This window comes from Channa argus, chromosome 10 (genome assembly GCF_033026475.1).
Source record: "Channa argus isolate prfri chromosome 10, Channa argus male v1.0, whole genome shotgun sequence".
NCBI lineage: Eukaryota > Metazoa > Chordata > Actinopteri > Anabantiformes > Channidae > Channa > Channa argus.
In genome coordinates this window covers 26,786,255-26,812,211 of record NC_090206.1, presented here as the reverse complement: position 1 = coordinate 26,812,211, position 25,957 = coordinate 26,786,255, and the positions used below count along the sequence as shown (strand labels likewise).

Here is a 25,957-nt window from a genome sequence, read left to right as displayed (position 1 = left end):
AATCTTGCTGTTGATTTTGATCAGGATAATTATATCAATGCCTTGACCAGTACATGTTTGTTTCACCTAAAAAACGTTGCCAAACTTAGGTGTATAGTGTCACACTCTGAACTGGAAATGATTATTCATGCGTATGTGTATCATCACGTCTTTCACATGTCTCAGCAAAACATCAATAGTGTCTCCAGCTGGTGCAGAGCGCTGCAGCCAGTCTGCTGACAAAATCACACAAACACTGTCACATCACCCTCATTTTAGCTTCCTTACACTGGCTCCCTGTTAGTTTTACAAATGAACTTTAAGGACCTGGTTATTACTTATAGAGTCCTTCACTGTCAGGCACCCGAGTACCTCTCGGACTGGCGTCATGCTCCTTGCAGAGGACTCAGGTCTGCCAACCAGAATCTGTTGGCTGTGCCTCACACCAGGCTTAAAACCAGACTGTGGAATCCACTCACTCATCCACTGCTTCCTGTGAGATGTGCAGTAGTTCAGACAGTCAGCAGTAAAATTGATATTTCTGACACTTATCATTGTCACTAACAGATATTTGAGCCACGAGACAGTAATATTTTCATTCTAAAACCGTGAGCATTGCATTGTGGGAGACAACACGGTGAACACACTTCATAGTGAGTAGGGGATGATTTTGGACACAGTCTGTGACTTTTCTGAACTTTGCTCTCTGCAGCTCTGATCAGCTTCAGTAATGCCATCTGACTGTGTGTGTGTGTGTGTGTCACACTGTCTTCATTGAGGTCTTAAACTCAGCATCGTTTATATCACAGGGTTGTTTCTTGATGGGGTTTTGGTTCGTGCAGTAACGGCTGTATTGTCGAACCAAAATGTAGAAATCAGTATGTGAGTTGTTACTTTTTCCAAACTTGCTATGAATGGAGTTGAAGTGTGTACCGTGTGTACAGAGTCTGGACCGTAACGTGCACCCAAAAGTCGGACACTAGCAAAATCTTTGACGTTCTCCTGTCTAACCCTGTAAATTAAAGCATGTCAGCTTAGCTTTCACCGTTGTGGTAGGAGACAGGTTGACTGGTGCGTTTTCCCCTCAGGGTTTAACCACAGCTGTTAATGCTGGCTGCTAACTTCATGTACTACGTCTCCACATCCAGTATAAGCTTGTTCAAACTCATCGAGACGATGCTGATACCAGCTTTTATACAAACTTCCTTCCCGTACGTGTGGAGCTGTATGTGGCTGCAGGTCAACAGTGAATCAGCAGGAGCAGAGCAAACTGCACTGAGGTGATGCTGAACTCCGCTCTGTGCTTGTTAGCCTGTGGATATTACATCTGCACGATTCTGCAGACCTTGGAGCAGTGCTGGTCCTCAAGGCCCACTATCTCTGCCTTACCCACTGCTGATTGCCTGCATCAGGTGTGTTCAGCCAGTCAATGAGGTAAAACGTGATTCGCTATCCTCCAGCTTCTGATTTAAAAGCACTTACATAAAGTTGGTTGTTTGCCTTTAGTGCCAACTCTTGCTCCTCGACTTCAGGGTTAGTTTCTCTGGAGGACATTTTCAGTAGCAACACTGAGGAGGAAACGTGTCCTACGTGTCAGGGCGTGTGCGTGTCTAAATTAGTAGATTTTTTTTAAATTCATATGCCGGACACGGCGTCTGTGACCCAAGCTTGTTAGGGTCTGCGGCCCTTAACAAACTGGGGGCTTCCAGCCGATACCAGTGCGCTGATGCACAGGTGCCATGTTTATTTCTACACTGTTCTTGTAAAGCTCACACACGCTTCTCCGTGTTCAGTCAAATCAAGAGGAAACTTTGCATTTATCTCTGCATGTGATCGCCACCAAACAGCCATTCAGCCGAATTCCCTGGAAAATAATCTTCTTGTCTAATCGGACGATATGAAAATAAATATGAAAATATGAAATGCAGTCCTCCTCTGTTTCCCACCCGTCATAAAAATCTGTTCAGCACATATCCACACACCTACTTTCTCTCTCTCTACTCGATGTGAGCAGGTTTGATAATTGAATTTAATAACCACCACTAACTGCTGAGGCTCACCTGGACCACCCCCCCCCCCCCAGTCTGTGTCAGTGCCAGTGCTGGTTTAAACACTCTGTACACTCTGAGGAGATAAAGAGAAGTGATAATTTGTTTCTGTTGGTCGTGCACCTACATGCATCCCACCATCTGTTATTTCATTTCAGTCTCCCAGTGTGAATATTGAAACGTTTCCATGGCAACAACACCAACATACAAGCAGGTAGGAGGCAGAGGATACAGCTTCATATCGCATGTATTCATACAGTCTGTCCTCATCCACCCTCAGCCGAGGCTCTGAGGCTGGAGGAGCTTTTGTTTTGTCGCAAACAGTAGTGAACCAAAGTTCTGAGACACTCAATGTAATTGATGACGAGGTAATTTTTTTTTTGTCCTTTCTGCTTATCCCTTGAGTTCAGGGTCGCCGCAGTGGATCATTGTCCGCATGTTGATCGAGTTCTTTAAAGGCAACAATATTGTACGACATCTTTTAGTAGAAGAAAAGTTTGGTGCACATTCATTCTTATAAAATAACATAGTTGTAGAAGGGAGAGTCTCTTATTACAACTATCCGTGTAAAAGCACTTTTACAGTTTGTAAATGCATATTTTGTGTAATGTTTGAATGTTAAAGTTCAGTTAAGATGCAAAATCACCACAAATAGATTCAAAATGAACCCTATCAATAGTATGAGGACTGTGCTTAAAAGTCTTTCTGCTGACAGGAGCCGTTGAATTTTGGTTCGGTTTTATGTTTGGTTTTCATCTGATGCTCAGTTCAATAATGCAACAACATTCTTTGCATGAGGTGTAACATGGACTGAGTATTTGCACAAATGACAGATTATTTAGTAAAATCAGCTGTTTGCTTGAACAAACTAAAACCTTGGTCCAGTTTGGGTCAGTCAAACATACAGTCCTGCATTATGTTTTGGTTTTAGTTACTTGTGATGTTCAAACCTGCTGAAGTTGCTGCTGTTGTAAAAAGTTTGCCGTGCACCATGTTTTAGTTTGGGTTGTGGCTGGATCTCTGCACAGAACCCACAGACTGAGGAGCCTTAGAGCTCAATACTAAAGTGACTTATTTGAATGTTGGTTGAGCTGTGACGTGATCACAGAATGATCCCAAGTGGAGGCAACTCGACTAAAGGGAGAACATCTCTGAAGGAATGAAAGATGAGCAGAGAGAGACTCCCTCAGTCTGTGGGTTCTGTACAGAGGTCTGAGGGGATGTTGTCGCAAGGGTCCTGCTTCCATGGACTGTGCTTTGGCTCAATAATGCAGAAGAATCTCAAACATTCAGATTTTTCAGGGGGTTAAAATAGAAATACGAGTCCCAGCAGTGACCAAAGTTTAACCCAACTCCCAGTATCAGATTAGAGTTTGTAGCAGAAAACTACATTTTCATACTTAATCCAAAGACCGTGTTCGACATGCATCACAGTTTTATCCCAGTCAGTGCTTCCATCCTCCTAAAGGCAGCTACAGATAAAATAATGGATTAATTGATGTTGAACATATAGAATGTTTATCATCCTTTCATGATGTTATTTCCCTTTTTTAAACTGCACCTGCTGCACCTGTAGAAATACAAAGTAGTTTCTTACATCTGCTGCAGGTTTAGCAGATAAACTGACAGTTTTTCTAAAATAAGATGTTTTAGAGTAAATCTGTTAAGGAAACTCCCCCCATTTATTTAAATAACTGTGCTGCATTTCTGTATCGTAAAATATTAATTTCTGCTGAGCAGCTGTAACAATCAGATAAAATGTTGAATTTAATGAATGATGCTTTTTTTTGTTTGATTTAATGTTAAAAGGACTTTTTCCCATTTAATGCTAAAAATGTGTTACAGCCTCAGGAGACTTCCCTCTAAAACAAGAAGTTCAGTAGAAAACCCAGTAAACTCGTGGAGACTTTATGGATCACTGCACAAAGGACTTTGGGTTTTAATCTGGGATTTATGCTCCTGGACCAGTGGCGGAGGAGCAGGAGGAGACTGAACCTGGACTGAGCTGCTGCAGGAGCCAAGGATTTGCTCCAACCTGCAGAGATGTCACAGGTCAGACTCACACTCCGGTCTTTATTTCCTGTTTTTCTTTCTATTTGACCTGAAGGAGCAACAGCAGCTCCACAAACCAGTGCCTGATAAAACGGTTCATTAAAATATGTGACAAACAGAAATGACATCATTTTTAATTCATTCTCTGTTAATTAAATAAACAATAAAACCAAACTAACTTTTAAATTTTAGTCTGAATCATTGGAGGAATTTGTTTAAAAAACTAAAAATTACAACCAATTAGGTCATTTGGTCAAAAAATGTTAAGTTTCCAAATTAAAATGACATTTAGCCCAAATTAGGCAGAAACACAATTTCCTCAGTTCTATTTATAATTGATCTTAAAATGTAATCTTTCCAATTTGACAATTTTTAGACTCAATTCAGAGTCAGAAATAAAAAGAAAGAAGGAAACAGAAAAATAATTCTTGAGAAAAAAAATTAAAAAATCAAGACCGATCCCTGTTCTCAGATTTTCAGCACACGAAGAAAACCTCTTGTTTTATTTCATTTTATTTATATTTTTCCAAATCTGAACACAGGAAGTACAAAGTTTCGGGCTCGTTTCCCTTTTTGTAAGAGGAGACAAGTTGTACAGTTAGTGCATTCGATCCTAAAACAATGAAAAAATAGATTTGACTAAGAAGAAGAAGAAGTGCTACATAAGGAGATGATGAGGTAAATCTGTCCAGGAAGAAGAAGAAACCAACAGATGAACTGATGTAGTGAGAGAAACAAACAGGACAGTCCACACATTATTATTATTATTATTATTATTATTAATATTATTATTATCATCATTTTATACACATCAGATGCATAGAATACTTTTTCAAATCCATTTTTTACATAAATACCAACAATTTGTGTTTGTTTTTCAAAGACAAAAACTACCAGCAGAATGAAAAGTGAAACTAGTTCAAACTGCTCCAGGATCAGCTGAGTGCCGCAGGGAAACCCTTAAAAAAACAACTATAATTTTCCTACGAGCACTTTTAGAACGTACTCTAGTTTTTCCTTTTACATCCAGTGTCGTCAGCGACATCAGAGTTGAAACCAACCAAATATTGTGCATGCAGTGGTGGGGTCCAACACGCAGAAGACCTGTGATCGTTTCACGCAAATCTGAAAATAATCATCGAAGAATTTAGAAAAACAAGTTGTTAGAAATCAATGCTGGTACGAAGCTCAGATCTCTGCAGTTTTCTCCACTGAAGCGCTGATCGACTCATCGGAGTCTTGTTCCACTAAATCAACCTGCATAGTGGGAATCTGAGACTGACATCAGGGATGGACTGAGCTACTGCACAAAGAGAGATGCAAAACAATCCAACAGAAATGAAAATGACCTAAAAATGGAAACAATTTGACCACACAGAGAAAAGATTAGCACAAAATGACTGAGAAACAGACTCAAATACACAAATGAATGCAGAATTAATTCAAAAAAAGATGTTGGACACCAAAACGACTGAAACATACAAAATGAATTAGACTTTGTGGAAACTGGATCAGTTTTATCTGAAGCTGACTTTACAATCTGACAGATTTCTTTATTTCACACATCACAACTTCTCGCCTCTAAACCCTCAAACTGCTTATTTCCAGGATTATGTGGAAATGTCAGGCTTCATGGACCCCACTGTAAATTTACACGTTCACAAGTTTTTTTGACGTGAGCCCAGAATATTACAGATTATAGGAGAAACTATAGTTGTTTTTCTCTGGAGATTTTCTTACAAACAGACAGAAGATCACAGGTTCCTCCAACAGGACATATTCTGGGTTCACCTGTTCAATGCCAGTGATGTTTCGCAGCGATTTCATGCTGGCAAATTCTCAAGGCTGATTTTTCTACATTTCCCAGCAAGTGTGTAAATTATTGTCAGTCAGTAAACCAACAGCCAGCAGCTTCTTAGGGTGAGTTAACTCTCAGGGGAAGCGTGAACCAGATGTCATGTGAACGCAGCATTATTTCTCTGCAGTGTGAACAAACCAAGATCAGGTGTCTTTGCATTAGAGCTGGTCCACTTTCTGGTCCTGGATCTGCGGCTCTGTCAGATAAATGGACCAAAACGATCCCAAAGGGACAAGAAGCAAAGCCAATGAGCAAAAAGAGACACAAAAGGATGTGAGACCATAACTCAGCATGCGAGTTGTGTTCTGTTCTGTGATACCTGGAATTTCTTTGCTAAACTCAGTCATGCATCTGCACCAAAATAAAGTTGAGTCGTATCAGGGTTATTTAAGTTACATTATTGCAACTACGGTTCACGTTCACGTCTGTTTGCATTAAACCTCCACCCTCCTGCAGCTGGCTGTTGGATTATTTGACTCCAGAAGACAATGTGTGACGTTCGTCCCTGTCGGGCACTGATTTTTAATTGCTGCCCTTTTCTTTGACTGAACTCAAAGACCTGCTGCTCTGAGTCTTTGTCCAGCAGGTCTTTAGAGAGTCTCTGTTTTAATTTAACATTCAGATGCACTAAAGGGGCCTGAAAGCAAAAGCATCACAGATGGAGGAGGTTTGTTTTAACACAGGAGGGTTTGTTCTGTTAAATAAGTTTCCCTCTGAGATCAGGCAAACGAACTCCTGATGGAGGAACCTTGTTTTCTTCTTTCAGACACGGCAGCAGATTTTCCTGCTCTCCGGCTGCCGTCTGTGTGCGACAGACGCTCAGAAACATTCAGCTTCTCCTCCCCGTTTCATCGTCTCTTTTTCAGGACGCTGGCTTCGTTTGGCACCAAAAAGAAAAAAACAGCTGCGACTGTGTCTCAGATCTTCAGTCCAACAGGAAGCTGCAGGTCTTTTTAACAAAGCTTCTCCTCATGGCTGATTTGTTTTCTCATCTCTAACAGGAAAGTTGTCTTTTGACTTCCTGTCGGTTGCATGAGCTGCGATGCCTTCAGGGACACAGGCAGTCCTCGGAAAGGTGAGCTGTCCACGTGTGTGCGCGTGTGAGTGTGTGTTTGCTTGCTTGTCGTCTCAAAGTTTAACATTAAGGAGAAATATACTAAATTTACAGAGTGTATTTGTTTTACCAGACGTTTGAGCTGTAAGCAAACGGTGAATTACGTTTTGAGAGCGAGCACAGCAGACCTGCAAACTCTGAACAGGTTTTGAAGGATTTGATAAATTCTTTTGTTTCCCTGAGATGCTTTTGGCAGATTCTCATTGCAATTTGTGAGCATTGCCTACATAGAAAGTCTCCAAAAAAAGTTTGAAATTGAAGCTTTTTGTTAGAAATTATTTCTACTAACTCATTTGACATTTTCAAACTAGTAAAACTGTGAACCCACTGGTTAGTAGTTTCTAGCTGTCTCCTGCCTGCTGCATCTCTTCAGTCCTGGTTAAGACTTTCAATGTGCTGAAGCTTTTTTAAGACAAGTGAACACAGCACAACACTTCACTCCCACAGAGTGACTGAGGTGCTGTGCTCACTCCAAACACCGAGTGCACGTGAATTTGCTGTTTGTTTATGAACCCAAAGATTACAACTCCAATTTGCTGAAGATCCGCTCGTGATGCGTTTGTGTTCACACATTTAGTGTTTTCATGAAGCTGCTTCTGTTTTTCTATGCGTCATTTCTCGTCGTGTGTTTCAGTTCACTTGGATTCATGTTTTTTTCAGGTTTCAAACTGGACTGTGCTGTGTAGTAAAAAACTCGTGTCCTCAGTGAAGACTTGTGGGTGCAAACACTGAACTGGAAAAACGAATGATTGATTAAAACCAATGACTGCATGAACGCGTGTGTGTGCGCGTGTGTGCGTGTGTGTGGACAGCTCTGTGTGTGTTTGCTGCAGTCTAGTCCTCGCTGATGACGTCCACGTCCTCGCCGCCTCCGGCCTGCTGCGTCGCAGCTCGCCAGCGGCTCACGTGTTGACTGCCCTTCCTCTTCTGCTGAGCTTCAGGAGACTCCTCCTCCAACTTCTGACGCTTGTGCTTCGTCCTGCGGTTCTGAAACCACACCTTCACCTGCACGGACACACAGACAGGTAGAGCACGTTTATGATGAAGCAAAGTCCCCCATGTCAGGACATGTGACCGCTCACCCTCTGCTGCACAGCTTAACTGTGATGCATTGTGGGATTGTTAGCAGACAATAGTGTACAAGCCATTTACGCTACTTTTTAGTTTCCATTGTGGAAGTTTTGAGTGAATAATATAGAAGATGGCTTCACACACACTCAACATTCAGACACTACTATTCAACGGTGACTTCTGTACCCAGCTTACGTATCTGTAAGCACTGCTTACTGCTCAGGGTCGTGGGGCCTGGAGCCCATTCCAGAGGTCTGCATCTACATGCAGCAGCAGAGTAACCTGGTCTCTCCACCACCTGTGACTTGTCCTGGAAGCCTGGCTATTTTAACTGTATAATGACCGAAAACGCTGCTTCCTGACATCTCGTTCTTTTCATGCAGCTGCAGAGTGACAGCACAGGGGAAGGAGACTAATTTAGACTTCTACGAGCCATTTTGTGTCACTTTACAGTGAAGCGGTTTCTCCTTTCACTCGGCTGCATGTTCCTGTCTGCAGAAGTTGGACACGGACACACGGACACAGTTGGAGAAAGTCGATTAGAAAACCTGGTTACAAGTTTACATGGCAGAGAAATCGGTGTTGTCTTAACCCCCCCCCCCCCCCCGCCCCTTCCCTGTTTATGTAAAAGTTACAACTGTAACGTGGTTACGGAGGATGTCCTACATAATGAGTAGGGGGATTTGGTCTAAGTCAGTTTTTCTCTATGAATCAGGTCTGGTGCAGTTTTTAGGCCTAACTCCTGCAGAAACGATGTAAATACTTTATTTTAACAGTGTTTGTAGCCGTGTCTGCTGTGTGTTGTAAAAACATTTTCCTCATAAAGACGCTGCACAAATGCAAGTTTTTGTTTAAGCAGCGGACTGAGCTCAGAGCTGCAGCTGCACGAGTCCTGACTCCTGACTTTAGTAAAGACAGGAGCAGATTGTCCCTGAAGTCTGATTGGCTTTGGATCTTACGTTCTAAATTCTATATTAAATTACAGAACAAAAGACCTAAAGACAGACAACAACTAGTACAAGGTGGAAAGTTGGAAAAATTTGTGGGAAACCAAGTGTAGCACGTGACCATATGTCATCAGGATGATTGAATAGCTTTACTCTGTTAAACCTTCAGTGTGACGTGCAGAACTGTTAAAACTCGTCCTGTAGGGCACAGCGTGCTGACTAAGAGCTGATGTTGCCCAACCTGTCACAACGACATTAAATCAGGATCCAATAGAAGCTCGAATATCAAATCAGACACAGGACGCCCTGCAATTACACCGACATGTCTCTGACGGCGCTGACGAGACAAAGCCGAATGCTTCCTGTGGGAATCTGTCCAGAGATCAAACTTGTATCTGACATGAAACAAACGTAGAAAATTAGAAAAGTCCCAAAAGTATAAATGGTTAAATGGAGGCTGCAGGTCAGAATATCCCGAACGGGCAAAACATTATGACCATCTGTGCTATTTAATCCAATACAGCAGCTCTGCCATAAATTCCACTTTTACAAATGTCATTATTTCTCATAGTTCAGGGTGAAACTGTCAGAAAGGGGATAATTCTACTATGTATTTATCTCAGTGGGTGGTGGAGTCGTACTGTAGTGCTTTATAAGAAAAGGTGCTACTAAGGTCAAACACAGCACTGTCACCTCCACTTCACTGTCAAGTACTAATACAACACTGTAAAATACTCTAGTATCAGTACTGCATTCAAAATGTTACCGACGTGTACTTCAGTCAACATGTACTACGAATGACGGACCATTCTGTATTAGTAGTATAGTATATCTGCAGGTACTACTAAGTCTGGAATGCAGGACTTTAATTGTGCTAGTCTTCCCCCCACTGCAGAACATGGGTATCAACCCTGTGACTTTATTAAAACTAATGACTGACTGCAACAGCTCCATGTTGTGTCTGATCACTAACTGCTGATGACTGACTCTCTTCTTCTTCTGTTGTGAAACTTTGCTCATAAATAATTGTGGATGAATCATGACGTTCCACTGGCGTCAGGGCTCGTATCGCCGCAGCAACCTGATGACAAATGCTGTCAGTCACTGCTGAGAAAAGGCAGAGGGAGCTGACTCACGTCTCCCCTCCCCCCCTTCATTCCTACAATCTGGATCATGTCAAGCAGCCTTTGACATCTCACTTAACTTAAAGACCGTTTGCAGCAGAATATTAACGAGGCTCCGCAGGAAACGTCACAGGTGCTGACAGGGTTTGTGGTTCAAATCTCACACACACAGACACACACACACACACACACACACACACACACACACACACACACACACACACACAACCTCACAGATTACTGGTTTTACATTTCTTTAATTTACACCAACATAATAAAGTTTTTCTTAGTCTTAATTTAATTTCTTACATTTTTCCAAAGAAACAATATCTGAATATTTCAGATGCTGCATTTCTTTCAGCCATTCACATTATATACATGATATTATTCAAGGATTTGTTTTTTGGTTTTTTTGTGATTTGCATTCATTTACTCATCAGCAATTTATTTCTTCATCTGTTTAAATGTCCTGATAAAAATGACCATGTGCTGTTCAGGGATTTCATGAAGCATTTATTTTAAAAATATCTACCCATTTTAATTTTATTTGAATTTATTTGTGCTTTTTTTCTGAGTGAGTATCTTACAGTATCTGGTGATTTCTATAAAAACATTTTCTCATTCATTCATTTTCTAGATGCTTCTTTCTGGACCATTCTCACCATATTTTCAGGAGAAAAATTTCTTCGGAACCGTTGCTTCCTGCACTTTTGTGTTTAACAATCATTAATTTAAGAGGATTTTGCTGCATTTAGGTTTTTTGTGTGACGCAGTTTGTGTCACTGCATTTATCATTAAAAGATTGTCAGTTCATTCACTGCTCCTGGAGGAATCGCGTTTTATGAATTCTATTGTCAATTTTAGTGCACGCATTTATTTCATTGATTCACTTATTCATATTTTAGGGAGGAAAATGTCTTATTGGCACTAGACAGTTTAAAATCATCCATTCATCCAAATTTTCTGAAATTCTACCTGTAAATATTTTAACATTTTAAAATGGAATTAATTAATAACAATGGAACTATACATTTTAGACTCTGCATTAATTCATACATTCACATTTTCTTTAAAATTTGTTTAGTTTATAGCAATTTATCTGTTCATCGTTTATTCTTATACATCTGTCCCAGTTTTCTTTATTTTATCCTTTTTAAACTACTCATTCATCCATTTGTCCTGGTTTTTTGTCACTACAGTTTATTGATGACAAATGAGTTTGTTAATAAATTAATTTATTCATCTAAAAATGCTTGAACGTCCTGACTGACTCATTTTTATCATTTTCATTACTTCATTCTTTCACTATCTTGTTTTAAATGTGGCATTTCACACGTCGTCCTGCTGTCTTTGTTTATTTAGTGCAGATTCATTATTTTATTTTGTTATTTTTAGCTGTTAGTCTTTGAATAAATTGATTATGTCATTAATTTTTTCAGATTTTGTTCATTCATTTATATGATTGCAAATCTTATTTTTTGCTGATGTTATTTAACATAAATAAACCATAAACCCTGTCCTCAGGTTCCCATGATTCCTACCTGCGTCTCCGTCAGACACAAACCGCTGGCCAGCTGTTTCCTCTCTGCTCCGACCACATAGTGATTCTTCTCGAAGGCTCGTTCCAGACGGAGCAGCTGAGACGGAGAGAACGCCGTCCGGATCCTCTTCGGTTTCCTGGAGAATGGACCGTGAAGCAGCAGGTTCTCTGGACTGCTGTCCTCCCCTGGACACACACACACACACACACACATTAATAACTTGAAGGTCAGAAATGGGAGAGCAGCTGAAGGACATGTTCACACATGTCCTGACCTCAGCAGTTTGACCTCCCCTACATTTGGACAATCAGGCAGTGGGACAGACTGATGAGATGACACTGCTTGCTGTGTTCATGGTGAGTTTCCCTCTTTTTACAGTCTCTTTCAGCCTGAGATAAGCTGAATGTGAGGGAGATCAACTACTGTCCTTATTAAAAACCTTGTCCTCTGAATATTGAAATAGGACAGAAAGTGATGTGTCTGTACAGACTGGTTTTGCTGAGGACAGAAGAGATGCTCATTCTGTGGAAAATTATCTGGGGACAATATGCCATAAGTCTTTTAGACAAATCATGTGGTTAACTTCCAAACTTTTCTCTCTGATCCTGTTCCACTGCAGCTCAACAAGGAAAAGTGGGGGGGGAAGTTTGGTTTACCTGGAAAATATCCCATAAAGTAACAAACGACTACAGTGAATTGCAGCAGGATACAAAACATCCTTAAAAAAAAAGTGAAAAGCTGCAGTAAAGCACCTCATTAAAACAAAGGACAGTGGACATAAAAACCTATGTGTCTGGTTAAATCGCTCAAACACCGCGTGTGTGTGTGTGTGTGTGTGTGTGTGTGTGTGTGTGTGTGTGTGTGTGTGTGTGTGTGTGTGTGTGTGTGTGTGTGTGTGTGTGTGTGTGTGTGTGTGTGTGTGTGTGTGTACGTGCGGCTGCAGATCATTTGCGTTTGGTTCTGGAGTCAAACCACAGACATCTGATGCTGCTGCACCACAAAACTGTGACTGTGTACACAGTCAAAGAGAAAATACACAAATGATCAACTCTGTGGACACTCGACTGTTTACCTCCCTCATTTTTGTGACTTACTTCTGATGACTGCATTTGTACATTTTATTTGAGATTTTTGTCCAAGTTACTCAATGTTTTACTCGCTTCTTTACTGAAGAGTAAAAAAAACAAATTCACATGCTAGAGTCTTTTTTTATGTAGCTCCTGTCCTATTGTTCACTGTACTGTCTCTAGACATTTCTGTCATTTCCATCTCTCAGACTCAGACTCGGCCTAACAGCATCTTCAGTCAGAAATCTGGGCGTCATCACTGATGACCACGTGTCCTCCTCCTCTCAGGCTGCAGAGTCACCGACTACAACATCAGGCTGATCAGACTCTAGCCAACTTTTCCTGCAGACACTGGTCACATCTCAACTTCACTTCTGCTGACAGGGCTACAAGCAGCTCAATCAAAGCTCTCCACATATCACACCACATTAAATATCACTGTACATGCAAACTACCGTGATCGTACGTCCTGAGACACAATGAGTGAAAGCTGAGTAACAAATGCATTTACTCAAGTGCTGGAGTGAAGTTACTTTTCTTCCACTCAGTGGCTGAAGCTTTAGTAACTGAGACTCTAATAAACAATGGTTTATTATTAAGCAGCTGTAAGAACATGAAGTTAAAATCTGTTTCCCTGTTGTGATTCCTCAAACTTTAGCTTTTTAGCAATAATAAAAGTAAAAGTGTCAATTAGTGAACAGAAGAAGTAAAATGAATGTTTTGTTTCCACAGTAACCAGTCAGAAATCAGCTTTTTGAAGTGGTTCTCTCCTTGATTCTGTGCATGAATTTAACTAAAGACCTGAACATTTTCGATTTTTGTAGAAAATTTTAGGCTCAAGTGGAACAAATCTGGACCAGACTAGTTAATTCATGTTATCAACCGAATCAAGTTCTACAGTATTTAATCAGTGCATTTTACATCAGCTACTTTTTACTTCAGGTGAAGCATAAAACTGAAAGTTCTGTTTGTAGTAAATAGATAGTTGCACTGTGGTTTGTGTACATCTGCAACTCTAATAAAAAGTAAAAGGTACCTAAAGTTTACATGAATAACACAGATCACATCAGAAAAGATACAAATGTGTTGTTCTTGAATTTGCTGCTCACATTCAAACCGTAACATGTTCAAATGTCTCCAGAAACAGTTCAATCTCTTTTTAAGCTGAAACCATTTCCTGTTCATCACCAACTCTATCACCACAGATCTGCGTTACAGCTACAAATACATGATGACCTCTGATCCTTCATTTAAGTTTGGATTTCTTCTAAAAATGTCTCAGTTCAAATTCATTCATCCACGAATCATTTTTCTCACTTTCTCTCTCCACAACATTTAACAGACAACAGGAGGTTGTGTGCTTCAATAAAATCCTTAAATGTGTGTGTCGCTATTGTTCAAACTGCGAACATGGAATTTACAACCGTCAAACTGTCCTAAAGGTCGAAGCATCAGCGTGTTAACACCTGAGCCTAAAGTTTGTCTGCAGTAATTTTCCACAGAGCTTCTGTTCGTTTTACTGCAGTGATGAAGTGATTTGATTTCTTTCACGAGAACCGAGGCTGATTTGTTTACCAGGCGTGTCCACGTGTGCTTGAGTTTGTCCGAGACAATGTCGGCAAAACTGGATGTCGTGCTTCTTTGTGTCTTTTGCTTTTTCTCAAAAGCCACATTGAACATCTGCTTTATTTTTTTCTGGCCTTTTATTGAAATCGCACGTAAATTCTTCAATGCATTTTACATAAAAACAAATCCATACACGACTCGTCTTCAACCGCTGCTGCCGCCGACGCGACGCACGCAAAAACGTCGGTTGGTCGGCGGCATCGATGAGGCGAGGAGGACAATGGCGGCTCACAGAGAGCAGACACGTGCTCACGCGTTTTAGCCAGCGTTAGCTTCTATGAAGTGATATTCATATGCAAAAATCTGAGTCACAAGCTGTGACTGATGGCGTCTTGGTTTGCAAATGTGAAGCTTGATTTCTGTTGAATGTTGAGGTGATGCTCAAATGCAGAAACGACATCGAGTTGACAGGAAGGTCAGAGATGCTGTTTTAGTTTGGTTCTCAGCATCGAATACACGGAACCAACAAAAAGAAAACAGAGATTAAGGTAGTGGAGAAGAATTTAACCATCAAACTGTCTGGAGATCTTACACCAAACTCCAGGATCAATGTGAAAATGCTTGTTACTGATACAGTTTCAGTCAAAGGGCAACGTGTCCTGCTCATTTTCAACTCTTTCTACTTTCTCTCCTTCACGTGGCGTCTTTTGAAAGCTGTCATCTGCACACGTTAACACGACAAACTCTGCTGACAGCGTTTGCTGCAAATACTTCAAAAGGTTTGGATTCATTTCTAAAGAAGAAAAACTAAGAAAAACAGTCTTATTCAGGACAAACAGTTTCAGACACCTGCCAAAGTCCTCAGTTTGCAGAATTCTTTACCAAACTCCATCAAGTTTCTGCTGATTTAGTCCTTGTTTCCACTCCTGAAGAAAACAGCCGTGAGCTGAAGCTGTAGACTGAGGCGTATAGAAAGAAATAAATACATTACGTCTATTTATTTGTTAAGGTGCAAGACCTTCACTGCAAATTCCAAATCTTTATGTAAAAAAAACTACTAAAGATACAGTATGTTCTGTTTTAAACTAATGCTGCTGATAACATGAACATGTCGAGTCCATATTTGTTGGACTTTTAAGGAGTAAATGAAAGATCAGGTAAAGGTGGAGCTGAGTTTATTAAGTGACTATAATAATCAGGATTTTTCAGTTTCATTTGTTTTAAAGCATCAGAGACATAATGTGGAGAGAAAACCAGAAGGAACAGAAATGGAAACACACCTTTGGCAGAATGAAGTAACACACAACTACCACACAAACACCTTCCTGATCTCCAGTACTCAAATTCTGTATATTATCGGGTATTTTGTTTACCTTGGATACTTGCAGTAAATACATTCTCCTGTGGTTCTGCGAATTAAAATTTTCTCCATCTCTGGTTACAACAAAACGAGCTCATTTGTTTATCAGACGTGTGGTTAAATAAATCCTCCCTCCACAGGACAAAGATCTGTTTCACTCTTTACACATTCAGTGTACTCACACAGGACACTGTAAATACTTGTTTAGAGCAGGTTAACGTGCGCAGCTCTCGAGCCTTGTAACCACTGCGGTGTTTTGTGCAGTGCACTGAGCTTTATTGTGCAGAAAACACACGTTCCACTGGAAACACTGATTCTATTGTAGTAATGTTACTGCTTCATTCCACACTTGTGTTACTTCAGGGTTTTACAGCTCTGATGAATCCAGATGTTTTTTTTTCTTTAAATGTTTGAGAGACCGAGATCCTCGCTCATGTTCAGAGGATCAGACGCAGCTTATACTCAGTGAAGGAAAGAAAAAAAACAACCCACAGACCCCAGTTTTTAAGTCTCTAATGACTTAGTTTGAAGGGTTTAACCAGATAACGACAGCATTCTGCAGGACACACACACACACACACACACACACACACACACACACTAGCAGGTTAAAGGAAGCTTCTGTGCTCAGATAATCTTTCTGACTTCAGGAGACAGAAACAGCTGCAGACATACTGCACATCATGGGTTTTTAAACAATTGCAATTTTGAGAGAGAAAAGGTGGCGTTAATTACACGATATTGTGTGTGTGTGTGTGTGTTCGTTCTAGTTTGGATCTATTTTCTAAACAGTGTTCAACAGATATTCGTCCTCCTCTGGCGTCAACATGCTGCACAAAGCCAAACAGCCCTAGCAGCTGTTTTGAGCTGTGAAGAGTAGGTGTTGTAGGTTTCCCAGAATTCCTTTAACGAAACAAAAGCATCTTCGCTCGTTGAGATTTGCTGTGTTAGAGACCTCCTGAGCCCGACCACCTTCAGGATGAACTGAAGCACGAATGGGGAACCAGCTCAGTGCCTGAGAGAGGGGCCTGTTGTCTATATAGTTTTGGCCAAGTAATTCATCTGTAATTCATCTGAGTTGGGGCGACTGCGGCGCAGGAGGTAGAGATTCGATTCCTGGCTCCTCCAGTCACATGTCAAAGTGTCCTTGAACAAGACACTAAACCCCAACTTACTTGCTCCCGCCGAGTGTTGGCCAGCTGCATAGCAGCTCCCCCACCGGTGTGAGTGTGAGTGCGTCACCATATTTGAAGTAAATCTGCAGCAGATGGAAACACCTTAGGTTGGGATGAAAAACTGACAAAGGAAGAAGAAGCAGCAGCAGAAAAAGAGCCACCAGCATCAGTATCTGTAATAGGAACAGGCCATAGGAGCAGTAGTATTACATTTGGATGTGTTCGTTTTAGCTGTAGCACGATAAGCAATAATAGCAGTAGTTGTAGTAATTTATCCTGCATGTACCATATTTCTAACATGTTTCTAAAACGACTGGAAAATGAAATGTGGTCGTTAGAATCTAAAGAGTGAAGAAGACGTCAGTAACACAGGTCATTGTGCAGGAAGAAGAATGCACAGAACAGGGAGTGTGGATCACGTTCTACTTCACTGCTCCAGACGTCTGTTGTCAGACACGATTTAAAGATTGTGAACTTTTCTTTTTATCATGGAGGAAAGATTCTAAGAACACGTTGACTGTAAGAAGAGGAGGAGGAGGAGGAAGTGGTGGTTGGGGCAGATAGCACATCGGGCTCCCCTGGCACTGAGAACAAGTCCAAACCTGTCGGTGTGTGTGTGTGTGTGTGTGTGTGTGTGGGATGAGGCAACAAAAAAGTGGTTTTGTGTTTGTGTTACAATGTGAAACTAAAATAATCAGTACAATAGAATTTATTCTGTCAGGTAAAGTGATGCACACACACTAATCTGAGATCATAAATACACTAAACATAGCACCACACTACATTAGAACAGTGATTGTGTGTAAACAGACAACAAACATAATATAGTGACAGGTGTATCTGGTATTTTGTCCACCCTTCTTGTTTCAGTACTGCAGTACAGTTCAACCGCAGCTACTTTTAGACAGCAGTACTAGTACATGTACGTAACTCAATATGTTGAGCATATAATTTATGTTGCTTGTACAACTAAAGATATGTATTGTATTTCTTTATTAATTAAAAAATGTATTTATCTATTTATTAAACCTCCACAAACAAATTAACCAATGTAACATCTTTCTTTCTTAGCTTAACTAGAACCTTGTGTGTGTGTTTCAGGTCTAAAGCTTTGAGCCGCCATCTTGTCCAGGTGTGTAGAAAGACATTGGTATTAGAAGTAGTAACAGTAGTAATATGTAACAACTACTCTGTTGTTGTAGTAAACTCCTCCCACCTGAACCTTTCAGCCTATTGGCCGCAGGTCATGTGACTGTCAGTGAAATTGGCAGCTAGCTAGCTGCTGTGCTAGCAAAAGACTAAGGGGCTTAAATCCTCAAGTTTTAATAAAAACATTTCCTTGACGTTAGCCTGTCAGCTAGCTGCTAGTTAAGCTGCCGTGTCATCCAACCAGGATGAGCGACGTAAACAGGAAATAATCCTAATCCGGTTTACGGAGGTCCATCAAAGGATGCAGCACCTGAAGTAACACACACGTTTTGTTTCTGACTTAGCCAAAATACACTTATATGGAAGCTGAATTCACGTATTCTGTGTGTGTGTGTGTGTGTGTGTGTGTGTGTGTGTGTGTGTGTGTGTGTGTGTGTGTGTGTTTAGATCCGTTTCTTTGCCAGCAAACACCTGCTCAGGTAACTGTCAGTGCTGTGTTATTGTTTACAGGTGTGATTAGCAGGCGAGCGGCTAACAACTTGATGAGCAGCATTCAGATCAAACAGAGCTCAAAACCACAGCTGATAGCAGGGAACATGCAAATGTGCCGAAACTGCTGCAAAGCAGACTGAAAGAAAACTGTGGTGGAAAGGAACCAAGTACATTTACTCTGTGTTCTATGGACTCAAGCCCACAGTGAGTCAACTTTATTACGGTTATTACATTACTGATCACAAACTGAGGTCCTTTTACTTTAAAGACCTATTTGTGTCTCTTTGTACTTCTACTCTACTGCAGTTATTTGAGAGATTTACTTATAAATGATGATTTCCATGTAAAACCTATGAATGAAGACTTTATAAAACACACGCTGTAAAAATAAATTCTATTGGCCTTTGTTGTGAAAATGGAATCAAAATACAAAAAGTATTTTATGTCCAGCTTCAAAAGGTGAAATGTATTTTTAATTATTTTATTTTAATATGGATTGATGATTATTGGGCAACAGTGGACAAATGTGTATCATTATTTTTACCAACTGTAGCAACAGCAACAGTAGTAGTATTCGTGGTCACTGTCCAGTAGTAGCAGTAGTAAAGGTAGGACTGGCACTAGCACTTTATAGTAGCAGAGGCAGTAGGAGTAGTAGTAGTAGTAGTAGTGGTAGTAGTAGGAGTAGTAGTAGGAGTAGTAGTAGCCGTAATAGCTTTTTTTCCCACATACTTTCACTTAAGTATGAATTTCAAGTGTGTTGTATCTATGTTTTTACCAAAATGGTAAAAGGTACTTAGAGAATCACAATACTTCTTCTAGCACTGAACACAAGTGAGACCTTTGCTGTAGGCAGTGAAAACAGAGACAAAGACACATCCAAGCGAGTAAAACATCGGCACGAAAACCAAGATTCGACCGCAGCACCACAACAGAAAATATCCCAGTATCAGAGCATCAGTGTCCAAATATATCCATCGATTATCTGTTGCACGGCATGAGAACCTGGGAGGTGATTAGATTAGAGTCCATGAAGAGACGCGATGCAGGTGCTGCAAACTGTGGTGAAGATGTGCCTGCACAAGTTCAGGAGGAAAAAAAAGTGTTTGCAGGAAGGAAACACATCTTCAACAATACCACCAAAGAAAGTACTGCAAATATAAAACACGTCTATATCTCCAGACATATTATTTGTCTCACTTCTGCCACACCAGCACAAAGGGACACTGAGACTGTACGGAGACGGACGGAGACTGTAAAGTTAGTTAGAAAAGTCTCAGTTCACAGATGAAGTAACAACAACAAGCAGGTTAGAATTAAATTTACTACAATGTACCTGGTTTGTTTAGCTTAAAGTCGCTTACAGCTCAAAACGCCAATTAGATTCAAGATTAGATCCGATTTAGAAAGACAAAATCAAATCCATAAAGAGAAGAAAACTGAAAAGACGACGTTAAATCAAGAAAAAAAGAATCCTGAAAGAAAATGATTTTACCAACATGCTCACGTTTCTCCAGAACAGATACTTTATTCATCCCAACGGGAAATTCAGCCATAAAATCCAACAGGTAAAAACAAATGTATAATAAAAGTATAATGAGAGTAAGAAGAAAAATGAGAGAAAAAATAATATATAATTGCGTATCTTCAGTGCACTGGCAGGTATTTCAAATTAAAAGCCCATTAGCACAAAATATCCATTGACGACCTTTATTGTGAAACTCTCAAGGCTTCTACTGTGAAGCCAATTAAAAACAAAACAAACGAGGTAAAGCTGAAATTTAAAAGTAGTCTGATAAGTCAATTTTCTTTAAAAACGAGACTAAGTATTAAAAGTACTGTGTGTTTTATAGTCTGTGATATTACAGACTATATGAAATTATCTGATCAACATTAATTTGGCTTCTCAATGTTCCACAGGTTCCCAAAAATATCTGTAAACGTGTCAAATTTGTTTTGACTTTGGAGAATTTATCGTCTTTTGTTCTGTAGCTGCTTAAAAGAAATGAGATTAAGGGAAAAAACAATTCTACTTTGCTACATTTTAAAACTTGGTAAGTACCTCACTACCTTGAAATTGTACTTAAATACTTGAGCTGCAGAATCATTTTGTTAGCTCCAAAGTCAAGTAGATACTTTGTTCGTTATTTGGCTGGAGGACTCCCTCCAGTCCCCTCGTGACCCTGCAGCTGTCCTGGAACCTCAGGTTGAGACCCTCAGATGTACCTCAGGCATCAAGAGTGTGACCTTTCGGCACCTGCCTGAGTGATTATCACAAATCTTTCATCTTACGGTGGGCAGCAAAGAGCAAAATTGGTGGTGGACAAAGTACTCAGATCCTTACACTAAAGTAAAAATACTACTGCAGTCAAACAAATGTTACTTAAAATATTAAAGTAAGAGTACACATGGTCCAGTAAAATGTCCTCCGAGTTCATATATTCTGTGCGTTTTCTTTTTGTAGCTGCCCGAAGTAGAGCTACTATTACCTGTTAGTACTTTCAAGTAACGAGTGAGCACATACATGTGATGTTTGTCAGATCAAGATACAAATTACTGCAGTAGCAGTAAAACCGACAAATCTCAGTTCTGTGCACAAACATATATTCATATGTTGGACTTGTGTCTAATATGTATGAAACTGAATAACTACAGTTCTTTAAATGTAAATATCTTAAAGTTAAAGAGGAAACCTGTGAGACTGTTTTGTAAATTATGTTTTTATGTAAATTCTTCAATTAAAACCTTGATGGGTAAAGTACTGTCTCAAGGGGAGTAGACAGTGCAGTAGTTCAATCAGAAATGAAAAGAATAAAGTGTCATAAAACTCGATCGAACAACGAGAATTAATGAAGTACTGAGGAGGCCTACAGGACATAGGCCCAGGGTCCCAAGAGGTCAGGGGTCCAAGAGCCAGAGCCTTGAAAGTAACTGTTCCTATTTCTACCCTGTAAATTACCAGACAAAAAAACATTATAATAAAAAAATAAATAATTATCAACAATGACCTGAAACTGTCCAAAAGAGGCAAATCCCCAAACACAAATGTAAAACGTCCTGAAACTGAGTCAAAATAGCAATAAAAATAAAAAGACATTTCTGATGATCCATCACTGAGTACAAGTACCTTCAATAATACTTGAGGCCTTTCACCACAGTTCTGCAGCTCTGATCATTTGATTATGAAAAAGAGTATTTTCTGCATCCTGCAGGGAAAATAAGTGGCTGTAACATAAAAACTGTTCTCTCTCACATTTACATCTAGTCATGTGGCAGATGCTTTATCACACACACACACACACACACACACACACACACACGTACTGCCTGTAGATACTTGAACATCAGCTCCAACCTGCTCGGCCTCCTGAGCTACAGCATCAAACTGTTGCACAAAAACTGAAATACTCAAGTAAAGTACAAATACCTGGAAAATAAGTACAGCGAATGTACATTGTTACTTTCAGCACTGGACAAAACCCTTTCGCCCTGAGACTTCATCAAGTCCAAAGGACAATTTCAATAATATTTAATAAATTCAGTATATAAAAGCACAGCTCGTGTATCTCACACACTCACACACTAAACATTAGATCATGCAGAGAAATGATCGGAGTGATGAGACATGTCAACAACCTGAGGGACACATGTCTGTGTGTGTGCGTAAAGAAATAAACACTTTCCTAATAGAGAGAATGATTCATAACAAGACGACTGTACACGACAGAAATAAAACCAGAGATGCTGAACTTAATCATGAGGAAGATTATTAATGTGCAGATTTCAGAGCAGAAGATTCACTTCAGAAACCTCGAATTCAAGTGGTCGAAAAAGATCTTAGACTTAAAAGTAAAACTAGAAAATACAAAACCTTATATGATGGGATGCTGACAGTGAGCCAGAAAGTCTCATTCCCTTCAATAAAAGATATAATGTTTTTTATAAAAGCCGATTTTAATGATCAAATGTTTGAATCTAATAATTCGAATGTGAAGTACTTTTACTATAGCTGCTGTAAAAACAACAGTTTGAAGATTTTACTGTACTTTTCTTATATTTTTATTGATCTGATTCTTAAAAATTAACTGTAGTGGAGTAAAAGTATGATATTTACTATACAAAGTATGAAGTAGCAGAAAATGGAACAAACTCAAGTAAAGTAGAAATACCACAATATTAGAGTTGAGTTACTAGAGCGGAACACAGACCAGGTGTCGCTTGTGCAGAAGGGAAGAGAACCAGGTCCACACTCAGGTGCAGAACAATGTAACTTTAAGGTGAGATCGAACCGCCAGGTGACGTTTCATTGTCAATTTAAAACGTCTCTGAGCCTCCTGAGACTTTTAATGTGAAGGTCGATTCTAGGAGCATAGATCCAGCTGCAGCTCCTTTTTTCCCATATATGCAAATTAATTTACGAATTTCGTTAATTTAGTTTTTTATTTTGTTCATTTTGTTCTTTTAGATGTTATTACACATTTTATGTTTTTTAATTTCGTTTTTAATGATTAATATGAAAAATCGGAAAATTATTTTGAAGAATTCCACCTGACTACTCTTACGCTGGGTCGCTATTTTATTATTATTATTATTATTATTATTATTATTATTATTATTATTATTATTATTATTATAATAATAATAATAATAATAATAATAATAATAATATTGTTATTGCGGGTTATTTGTTTTATCAATGATAATATTGTGTTCTTAATGCTAAACGGTATAAAGTATTTTTCTTGTTGGGATTTTACCTGCAGAAATAATCATTTTAATTATTAATGTCACTGAAATCTCAGCTGACTGTCGCTTTTCCATGTTTCAGCCTGAAAATAATTTTATAACACATTAAATTGAAGCCGGAAAACTGGAAAATGAAAAAGAACTAAATCTGCCTCAGAAAACACGAGTCAGAGCAAAAAAGGGGAAAAAAAAAATGTTATTTTTTTTTTTTTATCAGGTTCATTTTAAATGATATTTTTGTTCCAGGTGTGAAACGAAGATCTTTAAGATTTTATTCATGAATAACAAAACCGAAAAATGTAAATTTCTTCTTAAAGAAAAATGTGCCACATGGAAAATAATGTCGTTTTATCTCTGTCCATGAAAATACTGGTTTGAGTTTTTATTACTAGAATCTGCCGCTTTAAATATGGACGATTGTTATCTAATGTAATATTTAATTTTCCTGCAGACACACACACACACACACGGCCTGTATAACAAACAGCACGTGACATTTATTATATTTTAAATTAAGTTTCATTCAAAATGTTGCAGGAAACAGGACGAGAGCTCCTATTAAAACGTTAATGAAACTTTTCTTTTGAGCCGCTGCAGCTCAGCTCACACGGAGTTTTTAAGTTAGTCACCGAGTTCCTGCACAGTTCGTCAGCTCTGCTGCTAAAGCTCAGGTTAGAAACAGGAGGACGAGAGGAGCCACATTTCACAGGCCTCTGACCAAATACTGAAGTGCATTAAAGCACAAAAAGATATTTGGGAAAATAGTGAGAATCCACGTGCAGAATGTGTGATGTGAACAAACTTTGGGCACGAGGATCTGCAAATGTCACTAAATGTTCGAATGCAGAAAAAAAGAGTTTTTTTTTCGTGTCTTTCTCTCTAAAAACGCGAAAATCTTTAATGAGAAGGACACAAGAAGGAGAAAAAGCCAAACGTGCTCGGAAATTTTTCATATTAAACACTAAACGCAGAGGATCAAATTGTGCTGCTCAGCCGTCATTTGACTGATACTCAGCTGTCAATCAATTACACCATCAATAATCAAACGGGGATCACTCACTTTTCTAAGGAAACAGAACTGAAGAGGCCTCATGAGAGAAATAGCAGAAAAATGAAGAGTAATTTGTGAAACATAAGAAGCAGCAAAGCTGAAGCTGATTTGAACATCATCACCTGAGGAAGCGGACAAACAGAAGACGGAGAAAACCAGCAGCAGCTGCAGATGCACATAAATAGGACAGCGAACGCACAAAGACGAGATGCAGTCTCACCTTGGAAGCGGTGTCCCAGGTACCGGCTCCGCAGCACCCAGGGGTAGAAGCTGAGCGCGTCCCGGTGCTGCGGGCTGAAGAAACTCTGCGGGGGGATCTGCAGCGGGTGCAGCGGCAGCCCTCCGGCGCTCTGCGTGTGCGTCCCGGGCTCCTGGAGCACCAAGTCCGGCCCGGCCGTGTACAAAGTCCTTCCTCCGCTTCCCTGGAAGCAGGAGCCAAAGACTCCGGCGGCGGCAGCGGGGTGCAGCGACTCCGGGAACCTGAGCGCCGTGGGCCGGATGGGCTCATCCCCGGAGCCGCCGCCGCTGTTGTTACTGTGGCCGTTCGCCTCCTTCCCGACCAGAGACTCTATGGTGAAGCATTTCTTGTTACTGCTGTGCTGGAACATTTTCAGCACTGAGCGGGTGATGAAGATGGTGACGATATCAACAAATCGACGTCCAGTTTGTCCAGTTCCTCGGACTCGGGGGGAGCTCAGATTCCCAACTTCCCTCGGAGAGCCATAACTCCCCGAGAGTCCGCGAGTGCGTAAAAGCCCAATCCCGATGATCGCACCTGAAGGCGGGTGAAGTTTCCCCTCACCTGTGTCCGGGGCGGTGTCTCGCGCTCTCCGCTCCGCTTCGGCCGCTTCTCGCACGATAAAAATCACAGAAACTCCTCAAAGTGTCCGGTCAAAGTGCTGCGCAGATCCTCCGAGCAGCAGCCGGGTTTGTGCAGAGTGCGGCGGGGCTCTGATCTGTCGGTGTCTCCTCACGCCTCCTGTCGCCGCATGCTGCGTGTTGGCCGAGCCGTGAGCTTCTGTCAGTCAACAGGCTGCACACAGATACCTGCCCTCCCTGGCAGAGGTGCGCTGAGCATGCGCAGAGGGAAGCGCTCCGACAGCCATTTTGTTGATGGAGTGGTTAAGGGGGAGTGAGAGGACAGAAGCGTTAAACGTGACGATGGCAGTGATGAGGAGGATGAACATAATATGATAAGAGAGACAAGATGATGATGATCATCATCATCATCATCATCATTCTCTGCTGACCAGTAATATTCTAATTTCTCCTCAAACAGGTGCTTCTTGCTGTCAGGGAGTAAACAGGAAGGTTCCTCCTGACCTTTGACCTGCAGGGTCAATTGTCTAGTTCTGTGTCAAACGACCTGTTGCTCACACACACACACACACTTTGGCTTTTTTAATTGGGCATTAAAGAAACTCATGTGGAGTGATGTGACCAGTCCACATATTTAAGGACACATGTTTTTTATTCCACATTTTAAAGACAAAACCAATAATTACTGAAAATTAATGACATCGACCATTGTTGCCTTTGGTTTCCACTACAAAATAAGCTACTTTCTGTCCTCATGCTTGGTTTTTCTAATTATCCTGATGGGCCTTACACACAGAT

At 40.3% G+C, this 25,957-nt stretch overlaps 1 protein-coding gene across 1 annotated transcript; it reads right to left on the bottom strand.

The window, feature by feature from the left end:
• Positions 1–4,578: 4,578 nt before the first annotated feature.
• emx3 (empty spiracles homeobox 3) lies at positions 4,579–25,391 on the bottom strand. The gene is made up of 3 exons (XM_067519374.1): positions 24,561–25,391; positions 11,735–11,919; positions 4,579–8,056 (listed from the first exon to the last, which is right to left on the bottom strand). The coding sequence occupies exons 1-3, from the start codon at positions 24,946–24,948 to the stop codon at positions 7,886–7,888; spliced, it is 744 nt and encodes a 247-aa protein (XP_067375475.1). The 5' UTR covers positions 24,949–25,391; the 3' UTR covers positions 4,579–7,885.
• Positions 25,392–25,957: the final 566 nt, after the last annotated feature.